This window comes from Carassius carassius, chromosome 9 (assembly GCF_963082965.1).
Source record: "Carassius carassius chromosome 9, fCarCar2.1, whole genome shotgun sequence".
Classification (NCBI taxonomy): domain Eukaryota; kingdom Metazoa; phylum Chordata; class Actinopteri; order Cypriniformes; family Cyprinidae; genus Carassius; species Carassius carassius.
Window position 1 is genome coordinate 14,064,643 of NC_081763.1, and position 21,892 is coordinate 14,086,534.

The window sequence follows — 21,892 nt, forward strand, 5'->3', positions numbered from 1 at the left end:
CTTTCTTAACACGATGCGATATGCACTTCTCTCTTCAACCCAGGACCTTCTCCAACGAACAAGCCAAGGTGGCATTTGTGTTGACACTGCTCACTGGGAGGGCGGCATTATGGGGAACGGCGGTGTGGGAGAATCAAGATCCATGCTGCGCCTTGTTCCAGACACTCTCCGCTGAGATGAAGCGGGTCTTTGATCGAGCCGTCGCCGGAAGAGAGGCGGCTAGGAAGCTAGCCGAATTACGTCAAGGAGAGAGATCAGTTTCAGTCTTTTCTATCGAGTTCCGCACCCTGGCGGTGGAGTGTCAATGGAACGAGGAGGCGCAGTGGGACATGTTCCTGCATGGGCTGGCAGACCGCGTCCAGAAGGAGATCTACGCCCTGGACCTTCCGACCTCACTCAATGGGCTCATTGAGCTGGCACTGAGGGTAGATGCACGACTAACACGAGTAGAACGATGTAACCTACCCAATCCCACACCGAAAGCCCATACGGATGTTCGAGTCAGCGGTGGGGACGCGGCCAGCCCCTCCTACGATCACGAGCCCATGCAGGTAGGGCGAGCTCAGCTTTCCCGGGAGGAAAAGGAGAGGCGGAGGTCCATGGGTCTGTGCCTCTACTGCGGGGGGACCGGTCATCACGCCTACATCTGTCCGGTAAAAGGCCAAGCCCGGTAGTAAGTATGAGGCTACTATCTGGTGGGATCTCCGCCGAGAAGACCTCATCAACATCTACGCTCCTCCCGGTAAGACTAAGATGGTCAGCACGACTTCACGACTGTCAAGCACTTCTGGACTCCGGGGCTGAAGGTAATTTCATGGACTATGCACTCGCACACAGACTTCAAATTCCACTCAGACCCCTCACTTACCAGATCATGGTTCACGCCCTCAATGGACAGAGACTGCTGGTCATCTCACACATCACTGAAGACATTACCCTCATCACATCAGGCAACCACTCAGAAATCATCTCATTCTACATCCTTGACTCTCCCCTTGCACCCATAGTACTTGGTCATCCCTGGCTCCTCCGTCACAACCCCAAAATAGCCTGGCAATTGCATTCCATTATGGCCTGGAGTAACAAGTGTCATGAGTCTTGTCTAGTTTCTGCTTGTCCGTCTGTTTCTATGTCTGTGTTTTAGGAGGAAGCAGTGGATTTGTCTAACGTGCCCACAGAGTACCTCCACCTGAAGGAAGTGTTCAGTAAGTCTCATGCTGCTTCTCTCCCTCCGCATCGTCCCTATGACTGTGCCATAGATTTACTGTCAGGTAAGTCTCCGCCTAAAGGCAAATTATATTCACTTTCTGTCCCAGAAAGGGAAGCTATGGAGAAATATATTTCTGATTCTCTATCTTCGAAGTTCATCCGCCCTTCCTCTTCTCCAATGGGGGCAGGGTTCTTTTTTGTGGGGAAGAAAGACGGATCGCTGCGACCTTGTATTGATTACCAGGGACTGAACAACATCACGGTAAAGAATACTTACCCTTTGCCGTTGATGTCTTCAGCCTTCGAGAGGTTGCAGGGAGCGTCGATCTTCATGAAATCAGACTTATGTAATGCTTATCATTTGGTCCATATCAGGGAGGGGGATGAATGGAAGACCGCTTTTAACACTCCCAGGGGGCACTTTAAATACTTGGTCATGCCCTTTGGGCTGTCCAACTCCCCAGCGGTCTTCCAGGCATTCGTCAACGACGTGCTGCGAGATATGATCGATCAATTCATATATGTCTACCTGGACGACATATTGATTTTTTCCTCTTCTCTCCAGGAACACGTGCAGCACGTTCGACGAGTGCTTCAGAGGTTGCTAGAGAATGGGCTTTTTGTCAAGGCGGAGAAATGTGCTTTTCATGCACAGTCTGTTCTGTTTCTTGGGTATATCGTGTCGACTGAGGGAATACGCATGGATCCCGAGAAGGTTAAGGCTGTGGAAGAGTGGCCAAGTCCAGATTCCCGTCAGACCCTACAAAGGTTTCTGGGGTTCGCCAACTTCTACCGGCGTTTTATTTCCAACTTCAGTCAACTAGCCCCACCTCTGACCGCCTTGACCTCCCCCAAAACTACGTTCAGGTGGTCAGACACACCCGAGGCTGTGTTTGCCAAACTGAAGAGCTGCTTCGTTTCAGCCCCTATCCTAATCACCCCTGATCCATCACGTCAGTTTGTGGTGGAGGTTGACGCGTCGGAGGTGGGGGTAGGTGCGGTGTTGTCCCAACGTTCTCCCTCAGACGACAAGATGCACCCGTGCGCTGTTTTTTTTTCATATCGATCATCCCCTGCCGAACGCAATTATGATATTGGTAACTGAGAATTGTTGGCAGTCAAGATGGCATTGGAGGAATGGCGCCACTGGTTAGAAGGCTCGCGGGTTCCTTTTATAGTATGGACCGACCACAAGAATTAGAATACATTAGTACTGCCAAAAGGCTGAACTCCAGGCAGGCTCGGTGGGCACTTTTTTTCGGACGTTTTGATTTTACTCTCTCGTACCGCCCGGGTTCCAAGAACATCAAACCCGATTCTTTGTCGCGCATTTGTGACTGTTCCGAACGCCCGTCTACTACCGAGTGTATTTTACCTGAGACATTAGTGGTCTCCACACTCACATGGGAGGTCAAATCGAAGGACAAGACGGCCTTAGAAGGGGTAACGCCTCTGACCGGGTGCCCACCGAATCGATTATTTGTGCCGGAGGGATTACGGTCCAATGTCATTCAGTGGGGGCATTGCTCTAATGTGGCTTGTCATCCAGGAGTTAACCGTACTAAATTTTTGGTCAAGCAACGATTCTGGAGGCCACTTATGGCTCGCAACATTCACAGTTTTGTTTTGGCTTGCTCGGTTTGCGCCACTGGTAAGACTTCCAATCGACCCCCTGATGGGTTACTTCAACCGCTGCCATTCCCTTCGAGACCCTGGTCCCATATCGCACTAGATTTTATTACTGCCCTCCCGCCCTCCCAGGGCAACACGGTTGTTTTGACCGTGGTGGACCGGTTCTCGAAGGCGACCCACTTTATTCCCTTGCCCAAATTACCCTCAGCCAAGGAGACAGCGTTGACCATCGTAGATCACGTCTTTCGTTTACATGGCCTCCTGACAGACGTGGTCTCCGACAGAGGACCCCAATTTGTGTCCACATTTTGGCGTGAATTTTGTAGATTACTGGGAGCGACTGTAAGTCTGTCCTCAGGGTTTCATCCCCAGAGCAATGGTCAAACCGAGAGAGCCAACCAAGATTTGGAAAGGGTGTTGCGATGTTTGGTCTCCAAGAATCCTTCCTCCTGGAGCCAACAACTGTCAATGGTGGAGTACGCCCACAATACATTAACAATATCAGCTACGGGCCTATCTCCGTTTGAGTGTAGTGTAGGATACCAGCCACCAATTTTTCCCAGTCTGGAATGAACGATAGGTTAAAATCTTTAAACAGTCTTTTTTTTATTAAATAATACAAACATTAAGGCAGTAAACTTAAAATCATAAAGACGAAATAATAATAATAAAAAAGAATATACACACAGATTTGTTGCCAGGGTAACGCCTTTTATACAGTGTATGGTCAAAGATTATGGGGCTCTCACGTGATGAAGGAACGACTCAAACCCAAGGACTTGTCAGATAAGAGGTGAGATGAACTAATCAAACTGAAGACCCAGGTAAACAATGAATTAATCTTTTCTGTTTATAAAATCATTATAGTTTTTTATTGTCTGTTTGTGTAAGTACTAGTAGACATGTTAGGGAAGTAACACGTAATATTTTAAATGACTCAAAAAAAGATTTGTTAATTTTGCTGAACAAAACTCAAAATGTCTGAGTCTGTAAAATTATCCGAACTTCCCATCAGTAATATTGCAGACCACTGTTGTTGTCCTATGTTATTTCAATATTTATCATTATATGATCAGAGGAGTAGCCTATAGAAAAGTGTATGAAAGTGTTACTGCACAATACAAAAATAAAATATATAAATATGTGTAGTATTTTTATGTTACATTATTAATCATTGTCTAGCACATCTTCCTAAGGAAAGGATATGGACCAGAAGACATTGCAGTTACTAAATGATATTTAGACAGACTTAAGGAAGTTCTAGATCTATTCTTGTGCTTATTTTGCCTTTAATGTAAAATAAACATGTGCAAACAATATACTTCAACTTGTGAAATTATTTTGATGATAATTACATTGTACAGCTCCCTTTTTTTTAATACCGTGTGGTTTACAGGTTGCTGCTGATTGGGCTGACATTTTTGACACACCCACCAAACAAGAGAAAACCGCGTTGTCCAAATACCCACACTTGCGGTCTTTGCACTTGATCACTTGACTACTTCAGTGACGTATTTCCTGTATTTGGCCCAAGTGTTTAAGTGAGCATGAAGACCACAAGTGTGTGTCAAACTTTTTATTACCTGATGGGACACACTTAAAGTGTTGTAAAAATGTGTTTACATAGCTTTATTTTAATTTCAAGTACTTTGCATTTTAAAATCAACTTCGAAATGTCTTTTCAGTAATTCCTATGACATGACATACTTTTAATTTGTGGTGCTTCTAATTCAGTGATAAAAATCAGTTGCAAATGTTGTACTAAATATCCAGACTACTCATCTTTGTACCAATAAAACATAAAAACACTATTTGTCTACCAAATTATATGTAATATCTGATTATTATTAATATTTCACATACATTGGAAAGGTTTTCGTGACCTTTCACGAGATCTGCTCATAAAGTCTAACGATTTATTTTCAGAACACGATGCATGATGGCATACACTAAGCCTCAAATAGTGAAACTTTTAGTGATCATAAAGGAAGGGCTATATTTTTAGGCTGAATATAATCCATTCAGAATCTGAATAAATGTATTGTTTTTCATGCTGCTAAAGGCCATACCCTGTAAAAGCAGCAAAGTTTCAGGAGTGATATAAATAATAAATCCCTCATAAAATCCGAGTTCGTTTTCGAATGGGAGAAAAATATAATTTCCCATAAAATACCTGTTCAAGCAATGTAAATGGAGTCTAATAGATTAATAGAAAAATATCACAATTTTCGTGTCAAAAATATATATTTTTTTAGGTTGCAGTTTTTAATAAAAGTAATGACTATAGATTGTGCAATTCTCTCACTGATTGTTGTGGTAAAAAGTTAATAGTTTTGCAGCACTACAACAGTTATTTGCCATAATTTTATGATTAAAAACACGGTATCATGAGGTTAACTACTAGGCATGTCCAGATGTCAGACAAAACTCTGCTGACAAATGTGTCAAAAGTCACCAATAGTCTACTATTTTTTAGTTTAGAAGTGTGGATCCATGCACACTCTAATATGTAATATTGCCCACAGTCCACTGTGCTGAAGGATTCTGTTCAGAACTATGAATACAAATAAAAACCGTAAAAAATTTGTAAAATACAAACAGTGGATGTGCACGACTGACGTATAAGTATAGAGGCTTAGATAAAGGGTTTATTAAAAATCAACATTCAATCAATATTTATTTAATGTTGCTATATTTCATCTGCAAAAACAACATGAACTTTTATAAACATTTGTTTGGTCATTAACGTTTAAATGCATCATTATGCAGAAAATATCAGCAGAGTTGTCTGGATGAAGACCCACGGCTCGCAGACCAATGTTCTACTAGGCTAATTTTCTCTCTGATATGGTAGGAAGTTAAATGAAACTAGACAGTAAAGTTTGCAGACAAACTTTAAAAAGCCTAGCCAGAAATTTTGAAGTAGTTTTAAATGCTTAAAGTTTGAGTGTTTTCAGTTTGAACTAATTTAAAGTAGTTTTAAAAGTTTGAAGGCAGTACAAACTATTAGAAAAATAAATAGATAAATAGACAGATAGATAAATAGATAAGAAATTGTATAATTTTGGTAGCATGATTAGCAAGTTATTATCATGTTGTTAACGTGTTTCCAACTTGATTAGAAAGTGACTAGCATGTTGCTAGCAAGTTTTCAATAGTTGACGTGATTGTGATTAGCAAGTGATTAACATGACTAGCAAGTGACTAGCATGTCATTAACATGATTAACAAGTGACTAGCATGCCATTAGCATGATTAGCAAGTGAAAAGCATGTTGCTAGCATGATTAAAAAGTTACTGGCATGTTGATAACATGATTAGCAAGTGACTAGCATGTTGCTAGCATGACTACCAAGTGACTAGTGTCACGCCGGCTTTGCTGTGCTGGGTGTGCTCACTCCACCATGGTCAGAAAATGTGTGGGCCGTCTCTCTCCCCCCAATCTTAAGGGGGAGCTGTCTGTTTTCGGTCAATCTGACAGTAGCTGATTGACAGGACTGTTTAAAAGCATCTCCTGCCAGTTGTTCTTTCTCTGCTCTGGGCTGCGCGTCTCTGCTCTGGCCTCCAAGGCTGGTGGCAGCACCATCATACTCCTTTTTGCTTTTTGCATTACACATAGTTTACACTTTACTGATCTGCACTACACTTTTGATTAGTTATCTTTTGTTTCTCATTTACTGACTTACATTTATTGATTCAAATTATGATTTCATTTTATAATTTAATGTTTTAATAAATTATTTTGGATTTAACATAACACGCTTTGTGGTCTTTCCTATGTCATTGCTACTGTGAGCCAGGTAGTCGTGACACTAGCATGTCATTAACATGATTAGCAAAGTAATTATCATGTTGATAGCATGATTAGCAAGTTACTAGCATGTTTCCAGCATGTTTCTATGATAATCCAGCTAAAGACAACTAAAACCAGTTGATTTAGTGAAAAAAAACAGCTAAATACCAGCTAAGACCAACATGACAGTGGCCAAAACCACTTTAAAACCATGTTAAAAGCATGTTTCTAGTCTGATTAACAAGTTACAAGCATGTTGTTAGCATTTTTCTATAGTAAAACCAGCAAAAAGGAGTTGATTCAGTAAAACAAAAACAGCTAAAAACCAGCTAAGACCAGCTTGACAGTAGCCAAAACCACTCAAAAACCAGCTTGGGAGACCACCCAAAGCAACCAATTAGCATAGGCTGGTTTTAGTTGTATGTGCAGAGGATGTCTAATATGGCGAGAAGTTTCACTCTCACTACACTTCCGGCTTCTGAACTGGTTGCAGTTCCACTCTGATTCCATATGAGGGCGCTCACAGGACGAGTGCAGAATGAATGGAGGTCAATGGTGGTATACCCCTCAAAATCCACTTTTCTCAGGATATAATTTTTTGTCTAGTAATTTGAATGTTGTATTCGAAAGGAGATGCAAATAAATGACACTTTCCCAATTATCACTGGCTGTTAAATTTGTTTGTCACTTATTTGCTTTGAAAAGTCTTTTAAAATGTCAATGACGTCATACACATCTTACGACCAGAGATACTGCTTTACGGCAATCCTTCAGTCACTTTGGTGCTTTCAGAGAATGTCTATGGTGCTTTCCAGAGCCGTTGAAAAATTAATTATACATAGAATTTGTATGTAGCAATCGAGTAAGGGAAGAGTCCCCCTCCCAACAACACGTATCCTTAGGATCTGTGGTAGCCCGCGCAACCTGGCCGATTTTGGACATTAGCCAACTTGGCATTTGGCCAACTTTCCCTCCTACGTGAACCACCATAAATTCAGGTAGGCTTTGACAATTAATGCAGTCCACATGGGTTACCTTTTTTCATCCTTGGGAAATGAGAAATAGGACAACCCTTGCCCACTATTAGAACATTGCACACCTGCGAGGCATTTTTTTCCTTTTTCAATTTTTATTGATATTTAGCACTATTGAGCGTGACATTTGTTTGTGTTTTTTTAAGGTGGCAATACTATACTATACCATATAAGTACTCAAATTCAATTTATTTTCCGTGTAAATTTCACAGTACATACATAACAATAGGCAGATAAAAGTGCCAGCAACCAAAAAAAAGCTCAAAAGTTGCTGCGTTGAAAAGAAAAACTTTGAAAAAGTCCGCCTTAACATTCTGATCCCGCTGATTCTGATGCCATCAAGCGTTATCTCTGGTCGTAATCAGTCCTTCACTGACCAATCAGCATTCATTAGCAGAATGCTAGCGTGTTATGGGCAACAACAGCTCAACCTGTAAGAAATCAAAAAGACATAAGTACTCGTTCATTCAACTTTCGACCTATAACCCATGTTGAACTTGCAAAACCTACAATCAGATCTGAGATTTCTCAACGGCAGTCGGGTGAAAGGGACAAATTTAGCCATCTAGCCCCATAGACTCCCATTCATTTTGCACTCATGGCGATCGCCCCCAGTGGAACTCTGGTGGTACTGCAACCAAAATTCGGTACAATAGGACTTAATAGGGAGTGGGAAGGCCCTCCGTAGCCGGGCTCTGGTTGTATTTTCTTCAACAAAAAGTAAATTTCTTCTGTGATTCGTATCTGGAGTTTCAGCGCGAAAGCACCCTCTGGCCTTCAGATGGAGAATTACTGCCGATCACAGAACCGTGCTTCACTGAAAGATACACGTGGCAATCGCAGATTCTGTCTAATAGTGTTGGTGGAGCAGCTGTTTGACATGAATTTCCACAGTCTCACTAGCTGTTGCCTATCTGTCAGAAAGCTGGTGATCCACTGACAGATAGAGCTAGGAACAGAGAGCTGAGTTAGTTTGGTCTGGAGGGCTGTTGGGATGATGGTGTTGAAAGCTGAACTAAAGTCCACAAACAGGATCCTCGCATTCTGTTTACTGCATCATCCATGGACCTGTTTGCTCGGTAAGCAAACTGCAGAGTGTCCAGTAAGGGTCCAGTGATGTCCTTCAGATAAGCCAGAAACAGTTTTTCAAACGACTTCATGACGACAGACGTTAGAGCCACAGGTCTGTTAAGTCCTGTTATCTTGGGTCTTTTGGAACAGGGATGATGGTGGAGCTTTTGAAGCAGGAAGGGATTTCACACAACTATGTGAAAAGATGCGGGCCAGCTGGTCAGCACAGGTTTTCAGACAGGCTGGTATAACACCATCTGGGCCTGGTGCCTTTTTTTTCTTTTGTTCTCATCCTCACTCATTTCAAGTGCGGGGGGGGGGGGGGGGGGGGATTCCAGGAGGTGTTAGCAGTTGTGTAGAGAGATGGTCAGAACGGGTGTGGGGGGTTTAAAATCTACAATAAAACTCATTCAGGCTGTTAGCAAGTTGTTGATTCACCTCAGTGCAGGGGGATGGTGTCTTGTAGTTTGTGATGGCTCTCAGACCTTTCCACACTGAAGTTGAGTTATTAGAAGTGGACAGATCTTCCAATTTCTTAGCATAGGTCCTTGTAGCCACTCTAATCTCTTTATTCAGTGTGTTCCTGGCCTGCTCGTATAAGACTCTGTCCCCATTTCTGCAGGCCTGAAAAAGATGTCTGCATTTTGCTGTAAACCATGACTTTTCATTACTGAATGTTAAATAAGTAATTCTTAAATTTAAAAAAAAGTCATATCTGCCACCTAATTACTATTTACAAAGAAGTTGCCAAAGAAAATGCTGCTATTTTAGTGTTAACAGAATTTATGATTATTTGCACTTAATGTAACTTTTTAATGTCGATCAAAGACAGCTCAGTGTTAATTCAGTTCTTTTCCATATGTAAAGTTACATTTACACTTAGTCATTTTGCAGACAATTTTATCCAAAGCGACTTACAATTGTGGAATACATAAAGCAATTATTCTTAAAGAAGCAAACAGACACCAATAAGTACGAGCTAGAAAGGGAAGGAATAAATAAATAGAAAGACGTTTTTTTATTTTTAATTTAGGATGATGTCAATTTGCATCGAAAGAGATGAGTTTTCAGATTTTGCTTGAAAATTGTCAGGGATTCAGCATTCCAGATAGGGGTGGGAAAATCATTCAACCAGCCAGGAACAGTGAACGAGAATGTTCTGGAAAGTGATTTTGATCCTCTCTGTGAAGGTATCACGAGGCCTCACTCACTAGTGGATCTCAGACTTCTGGAGGAGATGTAGATTTGTAATAGTGAGTGGAGGAAGGCGGGTGCTGAGCTTGTGGTTGTTCTATATTAAAGCATCAATGTCTTGAACTTGATGCGAGCCGCAACCAGAGCCAGTGCAAGGAGATAAAGAGAGGTGTAACATGGGCTCTTTTGGGCTCATTGAAGACACATTCTGAATAATTTGTAGAGGTTTGATTGTGCTTGATGGAAGTCCAGCCAGAAGAGCATTGCAGTAGTTCAGACTAGAAATGACAAGGGCTTTCATTCATGTTGAGATATCCGCCAGGCAGCCTGAGAATCCATGCACATACTGTTGGAGCTATTTGGTTGAGAAACCATGTGCATGTATGATGGGACCCAGTGATGTAGTGAATATGGAGTCCGTAAATGAAATGATTTGAGTTAGGCATTGTTTACTAGTATGAAGCCTTATTAACAAGCCTTTGTAAAAAAAAAAATGTTTAGCACATTTATTTGTAAGATAACAATTAAAGGGGTTATAAGATGCTATTTTAAAGATCATTATTTTGTGTATTTGGTTTAACAGAACATGTTGACATGCTTTAATGATTAAAAAATACTCTGCATTATTGTAGGTCCTCTATGCGCCACCTCTCTCAAACTAGTTGTTTTCTACAAAGCCCATCCTTTCGACAAGTAGAGTCTGCTCTGATTTGCCAGCTGACCCCAGTTCATTGTGATTGGCCGAACAACACAAGCACGAATCAGAAATGTAAAGCCCCTTTCCATAATCCCGAGCTTCAACTTTCAACATAAATGTAAACACAGTACATAATATCCTTAGTTTTACCATCAGTTCAAGCTAGAAAGGGGAACAGAATCGTGTGACAGACAGTGATGTGTTTGCAGTACACAAGCCGCGATTAAGAAAGCTGACTCCACTGTGATGTGACTTTATCGCTCTCTCTCACATACACAACGCGATAAACTTCACAGCGCAAAACTCCGTATTTAAACATTCAATTGCAAATACTTCAACTATAAAAAAAACATACTTACAGTAGCTGATACAGAATAAGCGCCAGATTGTTATAGTAAAGCTGGGGTTGACCCACTTTTTTTTTAGAAATAGCTTTTGCACAGCCAGCTTTGTAGGCTACTCTAGGTTCACAAAACTAACTCTTATCCATAAAATGCGTTGGACAAATTCAAACATCTGGGTTGTGCTGTTCTGTTGTAAATAAATCTTAACCAATGATTCTTCCTTCCATCTACTTCTGGAAGGCCAAATAAAGTGCTTAAGCTTTCACACAGAATCACACAGCATCTCCCTGACATGGCTGCATCAACTACTGCGGTTCCTGAAACCATGCCTTCTTTCTTTGCATGAACATTTGGGTGGCTTTATGCAAATATTATCACATTTTGATATAGACATGTGGGGCTGCATTTGAATGAGGCGTTTTAGACAGGTCTGGATCAGCCTTCTCTTTAAGATAGAATAAATCCTTTTGTGGGAGACTTTGAGCTTTGTAACTCTGCAGATCTCTGCACAAATAGCTACATAACACATTAGAGAAAAGGAAAAACAGAAATCACATACATATGAAACCTTTAATGTTCAGTGTTTGAAATGTGACAGCACTTTAGCATACTACTCTGAATTTTTTTTTTTGCATATTGTATACTGCTTCACACACTATTCTTTAAAGGTGTCCTATTATGCTATTTTACAAAGCATTGATTTTGTTTTGAGAGTGTACTAGAACAGTCTCTCATACAAGGTTGTCACACATTATTTTTCACATATTATACATTATTACACCTCTATCCCCAGCAGTGATTTTGCGGGTCAATGTATAAACAACCCGCACCCGACCGACGTCTTCAACTAACCCGCCCACAACTTGGACCACAAAAAAAGTAAAATAAAACATTGGGGCGGCCTCAGGCATGAGCAGTTCCCCGCTGAACACTACTCTATCTCAGGCATGAGAACCAGTGCGACACAGCGCAGTTAAGGTGAAAACAGAACAACAGAGACTGGTTAATAACACATAAATTACTTCTGTTTAACGTTTAATTTTTAGTTGTATTGTTTGTTAAACAGTTATTCAGCCAACAAAGTGTAGGCCTATGTATTTCAAAATTGTGTCTAGTACTATATATATTACAAAGGTTTTATTGGCATCTTTATTTCCAATGACCCGACCGACCGCGACCCGAATATCATAAAAAATATTTTTGGATGACTCGTAACCACGGGTGACCACAGGCACCCACTCATTTTGGATCAACCCGCGCATCACTGATCCCCAGTATTGCATGAACGACTCAAATAGTTCCTGTATTAAATGAAGGCCCGTCTTCTGAAATATGAAATGTGCTGTGATTGGTTAGATGGGCCAGTGTGTGTTGTGATTGGCACCACTCGGGCACCTGGTCAGGAAGTGTCAAGCCCCTTAACATCAGCCAGGTCTTGTCCCATTCGTCAGTATTTGAGATATCACAAATAGAGCCCTGCATTTCAGCCCGGGCCCGATGGGCCCCGACTTTTTTACACCCCTTGGGCCGGGCTTCGGGACAATTTTCGCATCATAATTCAGACACGGGCTTGGCCTCGGGAATGTTTTAGGCTTCTCCTTATTTTTCTATTTTAGACATCTATCAGTTAGTGATGAAAAAAATTGACGCACTGGTGGAAACAACATGAGACTGTGCTGCGGCTCGAAAGTGTATTCGCTGAGTTTCGGTTAATTTTTAACTCCTTTTTTTAAAGATGAGATGGCAGAAAGGGCATCATCTACTGAAAAAAATGCAAGTGATCGTGCTGGCACCTCCATGTCCTGCAGAGTGTCTCTAAACAAACTATTGGATATAGCGCACCTTTATATAGGTTTAACGTAAAAAAATTGTTATATGCTTGAACTGTTTTATATCTGTAGATTTTATTTTAGGCAAGTCATGATGATTTGAGAAGGCTAAATTGATCAAACATACAGTAGGCTCACTGTTGCTGGCCGCTTGGTCGTTACTTCAAATATATATACAACCCGAACTCCGGAAAAGTTGGGACGTTTTTTAAATTTTAATAAAATGAAAACTAAAGGAATTTCAAATCACATGAGCCAATATTTTATTCACAATAGAACATAGATAACGTAGCAAATGTTTAAACTGAGGAAGTTTACACTTTTATCCACTTAATTAGCTCATTTAAAATTTAATGCCTGCTACAGGTCTCAAAAAAGTTGGCACGGGGGCAACAAATGGCTAAAAAAGCAAGCAGTTTTGAAAAGATTCAGCTGGGAGAACATCTAGTGATTAATTAAGTTAATTGATATCAGGTCTGTAACATGATTAACTATAAAAGCTTTGTCTTAGAGAAGCAGAGTCTCTCAGAAGTAAAGATGGGCAGAGCCTCTCCAATCTGTGAAAGACTGCGTAGAAAAATTGTGGAAAACTTTAAAAACAATGTTCCTCAACGTCAAATTGCAAAGGCTTTGCAAATCTCATCATCTACAGTGCAGAACATCATCAAAAGATTCAGAGAAACTGGAGAAATCTCTGTGCGTAAGGGACAAGGCCGGAGACCTTTATTGGATGCCCGTGGTCTTCGGGCTCTCAGACGACACTGCATCACTCATCGGCATGATTGTGTCAATGACATTACTAAATGGGCCCAGGAATACTTTCAGAAACCACTGTCGGTAAACACAATCCGCCGTGCCATCAGCAGATGCCAACTAAAGCTCTATCATGCAAAAAGGAAGCCATATGTGAACATGGTCCAGAAGCGCCGTCGTGTCCTGTGGGCCAAGGCTCATTTAAAATGGACTATTTCAAAGTGGAATAGTGTTTTATGGTCAGACGAGTCCAAATTTGACATTCTTGTTGGAAATCACGGACGCCGTGTCCTCCGGGCTAAAGAGGAGGGAGACCTTCCAGCATGTTATCAGCGTTCAGTTCAAAAGCCAGCATCTCTGATGGTATGGGGGTGCATAAGCAGTGTTGGGAAGGTTACTTTGGAAATGTAATAGGTTACAGATTACAAGTTACCCTATTTAAAATGTAATAGTAGTGTAACTTTTTCAATTACTTTATTTAAGTAATGTAACTGATTACTTTTGATTACTTTTTGATTACTTTTAAAAATCTCTAATAAATGTTTATTTGCAACCGTTAGTCAACATTTACACTATGCAGGTTTAACCTTAAAGTAGAGCTCAATACTGTCAGACTTTCACCATCCTTCATCACTTGAATTAAGATGATCAAATTTGAACATCCACCACACAATCAGACTTTAGTTCTGCATTTTACTTTAAGATTGATCTGAAGTTCAATGCAAATTTAAAATCATAAGAAATTGTTTAGTGAAACTTTTTTTTAAACCAAATCTTTGCATAGTTACAGGAAACACTGCTTCTAACAATAGTTTGGAAAGAAAAAGTTAATTAAAAAATAATAAATAAAAGCATATACATCAACTCAAATATGTTTATCTAATAAGCATACCTCCTATTCTGTGTACTAAACTCCTGAAACATTGCTGCTCTTTGTATATGATGATAGTTTTCTCAAAACAAGTTAAATGCTCATGAAGTGATTAATGATAGAGATTGTGACTATGTGTTCATGTACTAATATATCGAGACGGCAGAGGTTGAAAACACTCCGAGCTTCAGTAGGCCTATGTATAGTAAATGAAACCGCAAGTCTGCATCAATTTCCATGAGGGGTGGACTGGGAAAAAATTTAAGACCAGGAAATCTCTAACTCATACAAACAAATTCATGGACAACACTATTTTTTGTATGGACCTGACATAAAAAAGGTTTAAATCTTTAGTTTGAGGACATTAAAAAATAATTAAAAATTCTCTGCTGAACTGCACCTTCACTTCCATTTTTCTTTTCAGTCTCTTTATTTTGCCCTGTTATCCATCTCTCTCATGACTTTAATACTCAAGATTTAACAAAACTATACTTTCTAAATTGCCTACATGTCAAAATGAGTGCATCACTTCAATATATTTATAGAAAAATCCTAATTCATGAGTCATGTTTTTCCCTTACACAAATTTACCATGCTTTTATTATATAAAAGTACATTAATCTTGTTTTATTTATTTGCAAATGGATTACCATTTGTATTTGTTTTTAAATAAATAAATTTGTAAAATAATTTTTAATTTGTGGCATGGTGTATTGTGTGCTTTGTGGCAATAGTAACCTTTGTCTCTGGATTTATAGCAAAATATTAAAACATAAATTTTCGTAAGGGTTGTGTAGTTGTCTGTGGTAGCTTCCCCTAAACCTATAATAAAATCTCATTATTTTTCAGCTTAATTACTACTGCAACATTACAATAGATAATAATGATGTCGTTTATGCAGTATTTTGAGTGAGTGTGATCAATGTGCTGTTGCTCCTTGACTAAGTGAACAAATACAAAACTACAATAGCATCTTTACAGATGAAACTGACCTGCACTGCAAACCCTGAAAAGTAGTTTTGCTTCTCTGCTCCAGCTGTACGCTACATTCCACTCCGGTCTCTCTCTCTTGCATTGATTACTCTGAGTCTGATCCAAACCGTTCGGCGGAGGCGCGGAGAGCGCGCGTGCCCAACCATTGCCAGTCACAACTAACCGATCCATGAATTATTAGAGATGTAATTATCGAATGGCGGATTCGGAAATGATCGCTTTAGTACAGTATATTCGGCAGGCAATTATACAATAATAATATTATAATAGCGGGAAAAATCGTCTGCCAGGCCACCGGGAATTGTCCTGGTTCTCCCGATTGCCGGTCCGCGCCTGTTCTCCACAGACATGCAGAACCTGCAGGATTCATGATGTCTTTTGCGGCTTAATATTCATAGACACTAGTCCATGCTTTGATTCAAGTGTACTGACCTACTTTTGATTTATTTGTCCAAAATGTGGCATATTCTGTCCGCGTTAGGCAATAGCAATCCCGTTTTTATGACTGGATTATACGAGCCAGACTATGTTTCTGCATCGCGGAAATTATAGGGCCGTGTGTCTCAGAAGAAATCATTTAAATCTGTATGTGGATGTGTGAAATATTCATATGTAATCCCCTTTGTAATCTTTAAAAATTTCATAAGTAACTGTAATTTAATTACTCACTTTTTTTTAGTAACTGTAACTGATTACAGTTACATTTATTTTGTAATTAAATTAGGTAACGCCGTTACATGTAACTAGTTACTCCCCAACACTGTGCATAAGTGCATACGGTATGGGCAGCTTGCATGTTTTGGAAGGCTCTGTGAATGCTGAAAGGTATATAAAGGTTTTAGAGCAACATATGCTTCCCTCCAAACAACGTCTATTTCAGGGAAGGCCTTGTTTATTTCAGCAGGACAATGCAAAACCACATACTGCAGCTATAACAACAGCATGGCTTCGTCGTAGAAGAGTCCGGGTGCTAACCTGGCCTGCCTGCAGTCCAGATCTTTCACCTATAGAGAACATTTGGCGCATCATTAAACGAAAAATACGTCAAAGACGACCACGAACTCTTCAGCAGCTGGAAATCTATATAAGGCAAGAATGGGACCAAATTCCAACAGCAAAACTCCAGCAACTCATAGCCTCAATGCCCAGACGTCTTCAAACTGTTTTGAAAAGAAAAGGAGATGCTACACCATGGTAAACATGCCCCGTCCCAACTATTTTGAGACCTGTAGCAGAAATCAAAATTGAAATGAGCTCATTTTGTGCATAAAATTGTAAACTTTCTCAGTTTAAACATTTGCTATGTTATCTATGTTCTATTGTGAATAAAATATTGGCTCATGTGATTTGAAAGTCTTTTAGTTTTCATTTTATTAAAATTTAAAAAACGTCCCAACTTTTCCGGAATTCGGGTTATATATATATATATATATATACAGTACAGACCAAAAGGTTGGACACACCTTCTCATTCAAAGAGTTTTCTTTATTTTCATGACTATGAAAATTGTAGATTCACACTGAAGGCATCAAAACTATGAATGAACACATGTGGAATTATATATGGAATTATATACATAACAAAAAAGTGTGAAACAACTGAAAATATGTCATATTTTAGGTTCTTCAAAGTAGCCACCTTTTGCTTTGATTACTGCTTTGCACACTCTTGGCATTCTCTTGATGAGCTTCAAGAGGTAGTCACCTGAAATGGTCTTCCAACAGTCTTGAAGGAGTTCCCTGTGAGATGCTTAGCACTTGTTGGCCCTTCTGCCTTCTGTCTGCGGTCCAGCTCACCCCTAAACCATCTCGATTGGGTTCAGGTCCGGTGACTGTGGAGGCCAGGTCATCTGGCGCAGCACCCCATCACTCTCCTTCTTGGTCAAATAGCCCTTGATGCCTTCAGTGTGACTCTACAATTTTCATAGTCACGAAAATAAAGAAAACTCTTTGAATGAGAAGGTGTTTCCAAACTTTTGGTCTGTACTGTATATATATATATAGTGTGTAGGCTATAGGCCAGGGATAGGCATCTCCGGTCCTGGAGGGCTACTGTCCTGCAGAGTTTAGCTCCAACCCTAATTAAACACAACTGAACAAGGCAATCAGTGTTTTTGGGATTACTAGATAGATACAGGCAGGTGAGTTTTTATGAGGGCTGAAGCTAAACTTTGCAGGATAGTGGCCCTCCAGGACTGGAGTTGCCTATCCCTGCTATAGGCTATATTTAATGGACAAAAAATGCTCCAAATGTTTTTCTAAATCAAAAATTTTTTTTCACTTCACTATTACACACAAAACTTAACTATTTCAATAGCTGAAACAGTAGTATAAGCTGTTTTGGGAGAAGGGGAAAAAAAGACAGTAATTCTAATAAGCTGTCGGACATGGGCCGGGCTAGGGCTTGAGCATCTCGGGCCAGGGCCAGGCTAGGGCCTAAATCTGAGGCCCTTGCAGTGCTCTAATCACAAATCCCGGAAAATAGTCCTATGCGTTGTAGTCCAAACAAGTCGTTCGTTGTAGTTTTTGAAAAAAACATTTCTGTTAAATTAAAAAACGCCTTTTGAAGTGGACTTTGAGCTTTGTAACTTTGCAGATCTTTTTAATGCTCAAACAGCAACATTACAGACTAAATAAAGTTGAAAAAGCATTAATACAACTCCTTTAAAACAGCAGGCAGTATGCACTGTGTACTGGGCAGTAAGCAGTAAGCAAGTATGCGATTTCGAACACAGCCTCTGTTTGAGCCCAGGGCTCATTCTAAAGCGACGAGCCGACGTAAACCAATAAAAGATATCGGTACTCACATGGGCGTTCCCGTCTGTGTCCCTCTCTCCAATCAGAGAAGCCTGTGTTGAAGGTTCCTGCGCATGCTCAGACGTCCCCTTCTCATGTGTTTCTTAGGCAGGCTCCGGTGGAGGTCACTGTGATCTATCAGCTCAGCGGGTGAGTGATCACGTTGTTAAAGACTAACGGTATTTTTAACATGGATTTGGTGTTTATTTACTTTACATAAAGGCCATTAATAATAATAATGTGGCGTATTGGAAGAGAAACAAGCATGATTAGCGCTTCTTAATGGGAAAGCAGCGGGACTAATGTTAGTTGCAGTATTAGCGTGTAGCAGACTAATTAAATAAACAGGATTATTGTAATAACTCTTAATTTTTAGGTTAGCACGTTTCATTCATGCAGTGTTACTGCTTAGTTAGTCGAGGCTAACTGAGCACAGTGATTTAATTTGGGGATTTTACATTCATGAGTGAGGCCATAATGAAATGCTTAAGATGAATATACACTTCTTTCACCAGGACTGTCACATTGCTGCCATGGCAAAGCTCTTTGAGTCCATTGGAAAGCTGGGATTGGCCTTGGCCATAGGAGGAGGTGTAGTAAACTCTGCACTTTTCAATGGTAAGTACAGTGCTGCATTAATTTGTAATGTACCTTAGAAAAAAGTGGTTTAACTGTTTTGCGTTTACTAAGTTATTATATGTAGTAGTCAGGTGTTTATTTGCCAGGTTTGAAGAGCTTGTTGTCTCAGTCTGTGTGTGTTTTCAATGCAGTGGATGCAGGACACAGGGCGGTCATCTTCGACAGGTTTCGAGGTGTTCAGGAAGCTGTTGTTGGGGAGGGCACTCACTTCCTAATTCCCTGGGTGCAGAAGCCAATCATCTTCGACTGTAGGTCCCGTCCACGCAATGTGCCTGTCATCACTGGTAGCAAAGGTACGTCATTCCTCAGTTTTTGTTTCTCTTACTTTTTCTGTCTGTTCTTCATTTATTCTTTAATGTCTATATCATTCTGTCTCTGCATCCCAATATGCTCATTCTTTTGCCTTTACTAATAAAACTTTTCTAATAAAACTGCTTAATGGTCTGTCTTTGTCCCTCTCAGATTTGCAGAATGTCAACATCACGCTGCGAATCCTTTTCCGACCAGTTGCTACACAGCTGCCGCGGATTTTCACCAGCATCGGAGAGGACTATGATGAGAGAGTGCTGCCCTCCATCACCACTGAGGTCCTGAAGGCTGTAGTGGTGAGTATCACACATAACGCTATGAAAACATGGTAACTGTCCTTCAAAGGGCTAGTAAGAATTTGTGTTTGTGTTTATTCAGCAAGAAACGATTTAACTGTACAATTTATAATGTGACGAAATATTGGTATTTCAAATAAATGTTGTTCTTTTGAACTTTCTTTTCAAATAATCTTGAAAAAAATGTATCACACTTTTCACAAAAAAATTAAGCATTGCAATTTACGTTGACCATAATGATAGTGCATTCAGTAAGTAAACATGTCGGATGCAATTTATGCAGCATCATATTGATGGTAAATTTGTTAAAAGAATAGATTTTTTTTGTTTTAGTTTCATGTACAAACTCCTATTAACGGTGTAGTTCACCCAAAAATGAAAATGACCCCATGATTTACTCACCCTCAAGTCTTCCTAGGCAGTGAATGGCTGTTGAGATTCTAATAAAGTGTGTCCGTCCATTATAAAAAGTTCTTTTTACGGCTCTGGGGGGTTAATAAAGGCCTTCTGAAGCGAATCAATGTGTTTGTGTATGAAAAATATCCATATTTCAAACTTGATAAATCATAATCTCTAGTTTCCGCTAAGTGTATACAGGGCTGGGTTTTGGGCAACATATACAGGAAAGGAAATGAAACAGAAAACTTAAATGGATTCAATGCAGTTTTATTTTCCTTTTTCGGCAGGCCCGTTTTGATGCGGGTGAGCTCATCACTCAGAGAGAGCATGTGTCCAGGCAGGTCAGTGAGGATCTGACAGAAAGAGCATCCACCTTCGGCCTCATTCTTGATGACGTCTCCCTGGTAAAGGCTACTGCTTTTCTCTCTTTCTGTTTTTCTCCACCCTCGTGCCTCACTGTAGTATTTTCCCTCCCCTCAGACACATCTGACATTTGGCAAGGAGTTCACAGAGGCTGTCGAGATGAAGCAGGTTGCACAGCAGGATGCTGAGAGAGCCAGATTTGTTGTAGAGAAGGTAAGAAAGCCTCAAAATGTAATATTGCCAAAGCGAACATTCCCCAAAAGAGAGTATAATGATAACATAATGATTATTTAAAACAGAGTTACTCTCACTTAGTTAACAAACCTATTCGGTACAGCAGTATTTATATGGTTTAAGTGGAACTGTAAGAATAATAATCTGACTCTTACTGTTGTAAGTGATGCACACAATCAAATACCAAAAGCATATACTAAATAAAATGTGCATTTTGCATGGTGGAAAATTTCTAATCAGTTACCAAAATACTTTTTGAGCAGCCGCTACTTCACATGATCCTTCATGAATCATTCTAATATGCTGATGTTGTGCTCATATGTCTTATTATTGTCAATGTTAAAATAAAAACAAAAGTTGATACATTTTTTCCAGGATTCTTTGAATAGAAAGTTCTTCTTTCTAAGATCTTTTGTAACATTATAAATGTCAATTTTGATCAGTTTAATGCTTCCTTGTTGAATGATGTTTCTTAAATAAAATTAAAAAAAACTTTTGAACAGTATTAATTGTTTATATTTATATAATAATTATAATTTTCAATTTTGTAGAAATAAATTATACATTTTAAAAGTAATTAAAAAAAAAGAAAGAAAAAATGATTCAATAAGGAAAACTCTGGCTTTGTGTGGATGTTGCCATAATATAATTTTTTTTTTTCCCCTTACATATAAAATTGAGAAATACTGTTTTATATGTCCATAAGCAACAGGTGATTTAACATTCTCTCTGTATGTGTCTCCCAGGCAGAGCAGCAGAAGCAGGCAGCCATTATTTCAGCTGAAGGAGACTCCCAGGCTGCGCTGTTGATCGCTAACTCTCTGCAAGAAGCTGGTGATGGCCTGGTGGAGCTGAGGAAGCTGGAGGCAGCGGAGGACATCGCCTTCCAGCTCAGCCGCTCTCGCAGTGTTACCTACCTCCCATCTGGACAGGGAGTGCTCTTTCAGATACCACAGTGATAGGGAAACTAGACACACACACACTTCACTTCTTCTGCTCTAAGTTTGGCTACTTTCGGAACTGATAATGTCTGTAGAACCCATGAAACTATCTAGTCAGCTTATAGGCAGATTTTTAAGAGACAAAGATAGCTTGGTTTTTTTTTTCTCTTTAGTCCGAGAGTTGTCTTGCTCTCTTTAAAGTATGGACCTCCACAAGGTGCTTTCAGCAGTTGGAATGAGTGAAGGGGAACCAAGGGGAAGAGTCTCTATATTTGAATTTGGAAATGCTTTCCTTGGCTCAATGAGAGTTAATATTGTTTGAAACCCTTAAGCCTTTTCAGTTTAATTGTCCATACACAGAAATTGACCTTAAATACCTTGCAAAGCTAAATTAAATCGTGCATCCGTGAGTGCTGGATGATTGACATCAGTCTCACCCTCTGCAAGAACGACTGTGTTGTTTTTTGGTTTGAATGTTTTGTTATTGTATGTGGCA

At 39.9% G+C, this 21,892-nt stretch overlaps 1 protein-coding gene across 1 annotated transcript; it reads left to right on the forward strand.

Moving 5' to 3' along the window:
• The first annotated feature begins 18,674 nt into the window (after nt 1-18,674).
• LOC132149007 (prohibitin 1-like) lies at nt 18,675-21,671 on the forward strand. Its single transcript, XM_059557869.1, has 6 exons — nt 18,675-18,833; nt 18,986-19,147; nt 19,317-19,459; nt 20,146-20,262; nt 20,339-20,434; nt 21,202-21,671. The coding sequence occupies exons 1-6, from the start codon at nt 18,698-18,700 to the stop codon at nt 21,412-21,414; spliced, it is 867 nt and encodes a 288-aa protein (XP_059413852.1). The 5' UTR covers nt 18,675-18,697; the 3' UTR covers nt 21,415-21,671.
• Nucleotides 21,672-21,892: the final 221 nt, after the last annotated feature.

Coding starts and splice junctions, on each gene's coding strand:
- LOC132149007 (XM_059557869.1), top strand. CDS start 18,698: ATGCTTAAGATGAATATACACTTCTTTCACCAGGACTGTCACATTGCT. Junction 19,460..20,145: donor AGGTCCTGAAGGCTGTAGTG/GTGAGTATCACA, acceptor CTTTTTCGGCAG/GCCCGTTTTGATGCGGGTGA. Junction 20,263..20,338: donor TTCTTGATGACGTCTCCCTG/GTAAAGGCTACT, acceptor CCCTCCCCTCAG/ACACATCTGACATTTGGCAA.